Source organism: Palaemon carinicauda, chromosome 5 (assembly GCF_036898095.1).
Source record: "Palaemon carinicauda isolate YSFRI2023 chromosome 5, ASM3689809v2, whole genome shotgun sequence".
Lineage (NCBI taxonomy): Eukaryota > Metazoa > Arthropoda > Malacostraca > Decapoda > Palaemonidae > Palaemon > Palaemon carinicauda.
Window position 1 is genome coordinate 67,299,774 of NC_090729.1, and position 9,819 is coordinate 67,309,592.

At 35.4% G+C, this 9,819-nt stretch overlaps 1 protein-coding gene across 1 annotated transcript; it reads left to right on the forward strand.

The window, feature by feature from the left end:
* Positions 1-4,634: 4,634 nt before the first annotated feature.
* Positions 4,635-6,402, forward strand: LOC137640956 (tigger transposable element-derived protein 1-like). Its single transcript, XM_068373415.1, has 3 exons — positions 4,635-5,155; positions 5,467-5,689; positions 5,782-6,402. The coding sequence occupies exons 1-3, from the start codon at positions 4,635-4,637 to the stop codon at positions 6,400-6,402; spliced, it is 1,365 nt and encodes a 454-aa protein (XP_068229516.1).
* Positions 6,403-9,819: the final 3,417 nt, after the last annotated feature.

Below are 9,819 nucleotides of genomic sequence, written 5' to 3' on the forward strand. Positions count from 1 at the left end.
TTATCTGTTTATGAATACATACTGTATGTGAGGGTGACTCGATGTTCAGAGCCAGATTGTCTGCAGCTGCAAAGTTTGTGTAAACCCTCAGCATAGTCAACAGGAATCTATTCCATAGACACAGTCGCTTACAAAAACTGACATAAATATTATAGGCACACTCATATATATGTATCCATGTATGATATATATATATATATATATATATATATATACTTCATTATCAGCAGCAACCATTTCTGTTCCACCGCAGAACAAAATTCTTAGAGACGTCCTTCCATACGCGTCTATGCTAGTCAACTGTATACCCGCAAATTATCTTAGCTCCCCTTTGTTTGCAATCTCTAGGGAACCATTCTGTCATTCTTAATGTCCATCTATTATCCCTAATTCTCAATATACTGTATGTCCTCCTCATGCTAGAATATTATCTACTTCAGCTTGCTCTCATATTCATTTTCCCCCTTTTGGTCTCTTAGTGTTGTTCCCATCATTATTCTTTCCATTGCTCTTTGAGTTGTATCTTGCTTATGTTCTAAGGCTTCAGTAAAGCTCAAAATTTCTGATACATAAGTTATTACTGATTGGACCATCGTATTAAATACTTTCCTTTTTAGAGAGAATTACATTTTAACTTTATAATCTCCTTTTGTTTACTAAAATCTCTCCATCTCATGCTTATCCTTCTTTTAATATTGGTCTCATATCATGGGGAAACATTTACTGTCCGTCTAAAGTACATATATATATTAACAATCTCTATAGGTTCGTCCATATCTCCTATTTGTTGTCTGTATGAATTTTTATTGAGCATTATCTTAGTTTCATTTATACTTATTTTCAGTCCCACATTTTTGCCCTCTCTATTCAAATTGCCTATCATCTCTTGCAATTCATCCCATGATTTGCTAAACAGAACTATGTCATCTGCAAATCATAAATTGTTAAGGTGTTCCCCATTAAAGTTAACTCCCACAGTTTCTGCAGTATAGAAGAAGTTTTTTTCAAGAACTTAACGTTGGAATAAATAAATATATATATATATATATATATATAGGCCTAATATATATAATATATATACACACGAGTACACACACACACACACACACATATATATATATATATATATATATGTATATATATATATATATATGTGTGTGTGTGTGTGTGTTTGTGTGTGTGTTTGTGTGTGTGTGTGTATGCGTGATATATATATATATATATATATATTATATGTGTGTGTGTGTACGCGTGTATATATATATATATATATATATAAATAAATGAAATTCTACTTTCTCAGATCTGAACGTATGTCTTTAATTTTAATCTTTTGATAAAGAGAACGTTGAAAAGCCCCCACATATATTTATGATACAGTTTTGTCATAATTTTTTTTTTTAGATACAACCAGTATGAAGATTAGGCTATATATATCTTCTTTAAGTCCTGATATTTTTTTTTATTAATCTTAAAAAGGACATACCTTTTGCGTAAATTTTTAAACAAATGTTCGAGGTACTGTTAATTTAAGATATACTTTAAGCACTACATACTGCATGAAAGTTATTTTCTTCATTCTAATCGGTGACGCCTTTATAGTTATTTAGATTCCCTTTTCAGATCACATTAATATTATATTTTCTCTTTGAAGATAGTTATGAATACCAATGATATTTTGAAAAGGCAATTATATAAATTCTCATGCAGAGCTCGCTGTCACTATTTTCATATAACATATACATTTTCCCCTCGTACTGAAAAAGGAACTGATTTAGATTTTTCATTTTTTAACAGACTGTAATTTTTTAAGATGTACAAAGCAAACGTATAGTTGAAATCTTGCATTGTGAAGAGACGTGGATATATAAACCCGGCACAATTGTTGCTTGAATATCCTTGCACGATTTTTCACTCCAGTACTTCCTGAGACTTTCAGAGGTGCCGTTCTATTGTTAAGCCTTTTCATATTTCAGCTGAACAACTATTCCATGAAATGCATACTAACGGTCGAAACTTATTTACCACTATATGCTTGGATTTCTGTATATATGAAAGCATATATTTTTTTCGTTTATATCTTGTTGCTTTCTATATATCTAAACAAAGGCTGTTCTTATGACCATGACGTTTTTATTAAACATGATAGGGACTTTACTCATCTTCAATTAACATTGTCTAAATATAAATTTCTACTTGTCCTTGATATAACCTCAATAACTTTGTCAGCATCATTGGAACACTAAAGGTATGTATTCACTAAATTGGGAGAGGGTTTATTGAACCAGATCTCTTTTTAACACCAGAGTCTTTACATCTAATTGCTGAATGATGATGTTTTGAAGGTAAAAACATAAAAGGTTATACTTTTGAACTTAGAGCAAAAACATTAAAAATCAATTTCATACAAGGTTAAATTATATAGAGCTTAAAAAAAATTGAAATTCATAACCACACTTCAACTGCTGCAGAGGCAAGTGCAAGGATCACGGTCTCATATATAAAAGTAAAGTCGATTTCACCTCATAATTTACCTCGATCAGTTATCAATTGCGAAGTTGAAAAGTTAAACAACTGCACATTGTTGCTAATACCTTAAAAGTGAACAGCTCGATTAGAATTTTGGACGTTGGAAACAAGCTGATTCCAAATATCCCGACACACAACTTGTAAATGTTGGTTTTCCAGTCCAAGTTAATGCTCATACTTTGTCATCGGTGAACATATTTTACAGTATGACAGTGGAACAGAAGATGCAAATTGAATGGTAAATTTTCCAAGTGACGAAGAACCTTGACATTTAAAATGGTACAGGAATTATGTGGCAGATGGAACATTTAAATACTGCTCTGGTAATTCCTTTTATATATATTTTTTATTTACTTTTATATTTTTTTTTTTGGGGGGGGGGATGGAATGAAAATTGAACAAAGTGACCGACGACGAATTATTCTGGGGACAAATTGACTGAAGACAAATTACTCCATGACGAATTACCATCGATTGATTGACCTGGCACCCTTTTTTACTATTAATCAAGTGTCCATGGTCAGTCACCAATTACACACCCTGCTCGTCATATTATTTAAGCCGGTTGTTTCAAAGTTATCTTTTAAAACCATTATTACTTTCTTTGTCACGTATTTTCCCTTTTGGCAATAGTCTGGTCTCAGCTAGTTTATTCTTATTAATCAGAATTGTAATGAAGTTCTGTTGACTCCATATTAAATTGATAATTTTCGTAGTTCGAACAGGCATAAATTTTTCATTTTTACAATTTGTAATGATTTTCTTACGGTTTTCTATTAATCTGTTAACGGAACTTTTACATTATCCTATCTTTAGTAACATTTGAAATATGCTGGTTACAGAGGCGTTGACGTACATGCATAGATGCTACTTTTAAATTTTCCTTTCGAAAATACCAAATGCAATCAGATTTTTTTTCATAAGGTAAGATATCCTGCAAGAAATCGCCTCAAAACCATATTGTCAAGTGAAGCTCCATTGTTACTCGAATGCATTTCCATAACCAGAATAATATGTGAGAACTGAAGTACTGTACCTGTCTAATCAAGACAGTTTATGAGCACGGTTTATATTCGAATGAGGTCATCTGTGTCCTACATACCCAACAGTATTACCAGATGCACAGAAACGTCTGCATTGAACTAGACAGTTAATCTCCATTCCAGACGTTCCGGTGTAATAGCTCATACAGTGGGAAATTAGTAGAATGTTGATAGCTGGGGAGCATATGGTCTGCAAATCCTTGATATGCATGTGATGTATACGTACTTTGTACTGTATTATTCCACGAGAGAGAGAGAGAGAGAGAGAGAGAGAGAGAGAGGAGAGAGAGAGAGAGATACCTTACAGTCACAGTATGCGCTGCATCAGTTGTTGACGAGTGACGATCAAGTAAGAGCTGAAATTAAAAGGTCAGGATTAGAATAAACTGGAGAAAACGAAAGACTGATGATTCCTGGATACCAAATGGGAGGATGCAGGAATTAGCGTCGGCGGTTCTTGAGAGGATTCAAAAGATCTTCAGACTCATCATATATACGTACACACACACACACACACACACACATATATATATATATATATATGTAAATATATATATATATATATATATATATATATATATATATATACACATACACATATATATATATATATATATATATATATATATAGTTAAATACAGTGTATATATAACCTATATACGTACATATATATAAACATATATATCCAAATAATGTTATATATATATATATATATATATATATATATATATATATATATATATATATATATATATATATACAGTCGCTCCCCTACTTACGAATATTCGCGTTATGAACAAAGGTACATACGAACATGTCTGCGCGTATGTTGAAAAATGTTCGGAAAGAGATGCTGTAAGTTAGCTTTTGTATTGCGCTCCTTTTTCCGAGTAGTGCTTCTTTCCGCCGCTAATACCGACGCTTGGCGCTGTGAGAGCTCACCCAGCATCCACCTTCCTCTGCCCAGTTCGTTGCAGTGCGTAAGTGCGTTAACGTATCTCTAGTGCGCAAAGAACTTTTTCCATTTTTATCATTAAAAATCTCGTGCATCCATTATTCAATATGGTTGGTGAAAAGCGAAAGGCTTCTAGTGAGAGTGGTAGTGCAAAGAAGAGGCAAGCCATTTCATTTGAAACGAAAGTGGCAATAATAAAGAAGCTTGATACAGGTGAGAAAATGGTGAGCGTTGCAAGGGCATACAACTTGAATCGATTGACCGTCGGTACTATTTATAAACAGAAAGATCGTATAATGGAACACGTGAAAGGTGCAGTGCCGATGCAATCGACGATCATTAGCAAAAAAAGAGGGAAAATCATAGAAGAGATGGAGAAAATTCTCACCATTTGGCTCGAGGATCAGCAGCAGCGGCGTATTCCCCTGAGCCTTATGCTCATTCAGGAGAAGGCCAAATCTATCTTTGAGGATGTCAAGGCTAAGGCTGGGGAAAGCGCGCTGAAGAAACGTTTCCTGCCAGCCACGGGTGGTTTTACCGTTTCAAGAAGAGGGCTAATCTCCACCATGTGTCCGTGTCCGGAGAGGCAGCATCTGCGGACAAAGAGGCTGCCGAGCGATTCCCCCAAGTGTTGAAGGAGATCATTGAGGAGGGTGGCTATTTGGCTAAACAGATCTTCAATGTCGACGAAACGGGTCTTTTTTGGAAGAAAATGCCAGAGAAGACCTACATTAGCCGTGAGGAGAAGACGATGCCCGGATATAAAGCGGCTAAAGACCGCCTAACCTTAATGCTTGGGGCGAATGCTGAAGGGAGCTACAAGCTGAAGCCCTGAAGAACGTGACGAAAAGCACTCTCCCCGCTATATGGATGTCAAACATGAAGGCATGGGTGACACTCGCTGTATTTGAGGACTGGTTCTTCCCCCATTTCATCCAGAAGTGAAGTAGTATTGCCGGGAAAATGGAATTCCATTCAAGATCCTGCTTGTGCTGGACAATGCCCCTGGCCACCCCCGTACTTGGATGATTTTCATCCTGATGTCAAAGCTGTGTACCTGCCGCCAAATACAACTTCACTTCTGCAGCCGATGGACCAGGGCTTTGTCGCCAATTTCAAGAAATATTACACCCGACGGACACACAGGATGGCCTTGAAAGCAGTGAATTCTTACCCCTAGATGACTTTACGGAGCTACTGGAAGTCGTATAACATCTTTAACTGCGTAAAAACATTGATGCATCATGGCGTGAGGTTACCGAGGTCAACCTCAACGCCGTGTGGAGGCCTCTATGCCCTCAGTTCGTCAACGACTTCCGTGGCTTTGACCAGGATGGCATCAATAAAGAAATTCTCAGCACTCTTGTCAGCCTAAGTGACAAACTCGAGCTTGACCTGCAGGAGGAGGACTTCGAGGAATTGCTTGAGTCCTATGGGGAGGAATTGAGTAACCAAGACCTCATGGAGTTGGAGGCTCAGCAACGTGTTGAGGAGGAGGAGGAGGAAGAAACGCCTGTCCCCATGAAGAAATTCGAGACGAAACTCTTGGCCGAGGGTTTTTCGCTCATAGATAAAGCCATCGCACTCTTCGAGCAGCAAGATCCAAGTATTGAACGTTGCACAAAGGTTGCAAATCAATTGAATGATGCCATACAGTGCTACCGCATCATTTATGATGAAAAAAAGAAGAAAACTGTGCAATCATCGTTAGATCGCTTCTTTCGGCCAGTTTCTAGTAAATCCTCCAAGGAAGATACTCTTCAACCCTCATCTTCTTCTCCTCGACCCTCAACTTCTTCCTACATTGAAGTTACGGAGGAGGAAGTAACTTTTGAAGCCCATTCCAGCGACGACGAAGACCCTCTCATGACATAAAATCCTCCTCTTCCTCCTCCTCCTCCTCCATCATCTCCTTAAGCATCGAGTACACCTTCCAAAAGTAAGTTAAACTTCATCTTATTTATCTTATTACGTACATGTACATACTGTGTGTGTGTGTGTCTCTCTCTCTCCCTAACATACGTAGTACAGTACTGTACGTATTCTCTCCATTTTATTAAATGTTTTTTTCAGTACAAACCAATACAGGTTACTTATACAAGACTTGAACATACTTATATAAACCTTCAATATACTTATATAGGCCTTGAACATAAATTAGAATACAAAATATAGCACTGAAGCAACTTACGAACATATTCACTTTACGAACGATCGTTCGGAACGTAACTCGTTTGTAAGTAGAAATTTATTTCTATTTAAACACGATGTTGTGTTGATATTTATCCATATTGACTCATTAGGGGTAATTTGAATGAATTACTACCAATTGTGTCACGTGGTGGGCCGGGAAATTGGGTAAAACTCGCTGGTAAGAGACCGATGTCTCGCCAGGTAAATCCTCGGACAGCTAGGTAGCGTCAGGTTCCAATTTCTTTTATGGTCTATCGTGACATGGTTGGTTTCGACCTGGCCTTTCTTTAGAAGCGACTAGCATTCGATCCCAAGTATGAGGTAGAAATTTATTTCTATTTGAACACGATGTTGTGTTGATATTTATCCATATCGACTCATTAGGGGTAATTTGAATGAATTACTACCAATTGTGTCACGTGGTGGGCCGGGAAATTGGGTAAAACTCGCTGGTAAGAGACCGATGTCTCGCCAGGTAAATCCTCGGACAGCTAGGTAGCGTCAGGTTCCAATTTCTTTTATGGTCTCTCGTGACATGGTTGGTTTCGACCTGGCCTTTCATTAGAAGGGGCTAGCGTTCGATCCCAAGTATGAGGTAGAAATTTAAATATATATATAAATATATATATATATATATATATATATATATATATATATATATATATATATATATATTATTATTACTATCCAAGCTACAACCCTAGTTGGAAAAGCAAGATGCTATAAGCCCAGGGGCTCCAACAGGGAAAAATAGCCCAGTGAGAAAAGGAAATAAGGAAATAAATAAATGAAGAGAACAAATTAACAATAAATCATTCTAAAATAAGTATCAATGTCAAAACAGACATGTCATATGTAAACTATTAACAACGTCAAAACAAATATGTCATATATAAACTATAAAAAGACTCATGTCTGCCTGGTCAACAAAAAAGCATTTGCTCCAACTTTGAACTTTTGAAGTTCTACTGATTCAACCACCCGATTAGGAAGATCAGTCCACAACTTGGTCACAGCTGGAATAAAATTTCTAGAGTACTGCGTGGTATTGAGCCTCGTGATGGAGAAGGCCTGGCTATTAGAATTAACTGCCTGCCTAGTATTACGGACAGGATAAAATTGTCCAGGGAGATCTGAATGTAAAGGATGGTCAGAGTTATGAAAAATCTTATGCAACATGCATAATGAACTAATTGAACGACGGTGTCAGAGATTAATATCTAGATCAGGAATAAGAAATTTAACGACCCTTAAACACAAACTTTATTTTAGAGGAACACAAACACAAACCTGGGGTGTAGCGAAACCCAATCTTTGGATCAATCAAACTCAGTTTTCCTTTCATGCAATCTTATTTTTTAAATATGAAAAACAAACTAGACATATTCAGTTTTCTTTTGATATGTAAACTAAATTGAAAAAAAAAAATTCTTGTAATAAAATTAATAAAAGTAAAACTTTAAATTTTCAATTTTTTCCCGAAAAAAAAAATTATATATAAAAAAAAAATTCTTTAGAGAAACGGGCTTCCTGCCATGGTGAAATAATCCTTCTTCCATCCCCTCAGCAGCCCTCAGCATTCTGGCACCACATCTCACTGTAATATGGAGAGACAAAAAAGGGTCAAAATTTAGCACAGTAAAATTATGATATTTTGATCTTATCACTCGTTACTCCTCTGAAAACTTACTAAATACTTAGTAATTGATGTTTAGAGGGTGTATTAAAGATGTGTGATGATATATCATGTTATATACCAAGCCTGTGTACGTATTTGATCTACCAGACTGTTTGTTGTTTTATATATATATATATATATATATATATATATATATATATATATATATATATATACAGTGGCCGCAAATGAAATACGGGTAATTACTTACCACAAGCTCAAGACTAGCGGTCATTTCATCATCATGTATGTTGGTTCAAGTCCTTCATTATCAACTGCCTCCTCATCTTCATCTAAGTTTGACAAGGCACCAGTCGCATTCATCATATGTTCTAACTCATCATCTGTTAATGTTTTTTTCTTTGATATTTTCACAGTTTTTGGGACACTTTAATTTTAGACTTCCACTTATTTTATTGTCTGTTTGTTTTATTGTAAATAGAACCTGAAACTTATTCATTTATGCCTGGAAAGAAATGTAAATAATTATCATAATCACTGTCATATATCACTTTTATTTCAAAATTCCACTGATTTTATTTTCTGTTTGTTTTATTGTAAATAGAACCAGAAACACATTTATTTATGCCTGGAAAGAAATGTAAATAATTATCATAATGACTGTCATACATCACTTTTATTTTAGAATACCACTAATTTTATTGTCTTTTTGTTTTATTGTAAATAGAACCTGAAACACATTTATTTATGCCTGGAAAGAAATGTAAATAGTTATCATAATCACTGTCATACATCACTTTTATTTTAGAATTTCACTATTTTATTGTCTGTTTGTTTTATTGTAAATAGAACCTGAAACACATTTATTTATGCCTGGAAAGAAATGTAAATAATTATCATAATCACTGTCATACTTCACTTTTATTTTAGAATTCCAGTGATTTTATTGCTTGTTTGTTTTATTGTAAATAGAACCTGAAACACACTTATTTATGCCTGGAAAGAAATGTAAATAATAATAATTATTATTATTATTATTATTAGTAGTAGTAGTAGTAGTAGTAGTAGCAGCAAAAATTTTAACACTTACTAAGGGAATTGGGATAAGCAATATAGTACAAAACTATATAACTGGGGTGGGATGGACCCCAGCAGCCTGACATATAACACAAACCTGGGGTGGTAGTAGTAGCAGCAAAAAATTTAACACTTACTAAGGGAATTGGGATAAGCAATATAGTACAAAACTATATAACTGGGGTGGGATGGACCCCAGTAGCCTGACATATAACACAAACCTGGGGTGGTATGTCAAAACACCTTAAAACACATATGTGGGGTGTGGGTCACCCCATGACATATAGTACTGGAACACTAATGTTGGGTGTGCTGCACCGAAAACAAGAATAACAACAACAACAAGAACACCACCAGACACACGTGCACCCCCTCCTAGGGCA

Coding starts and splice junctions, on each gene's coding strand:
- LOC137640956 (XM_068373415.1), top strand. CDS start 4,635: ATGGTTGGTGAAAAGCGAAAGGCTTCTAGTGAGAGTGGTAGTGCAAAG. Junction 5,156..5,466: donor CTGCCGAGCGATTCCCCCAA/GTGTTGAAGGAG, acceptor CATTTCATCCAG/AAGTGAAGTAGTATTGCCGG. Junction 5,690..5,781: donor ACAGGATGGCCTTGAAAGCA/GTGAATTCTTAC, acceptor TCATGGCGTGAG/GTTACCGAGGTCAACCTCAA.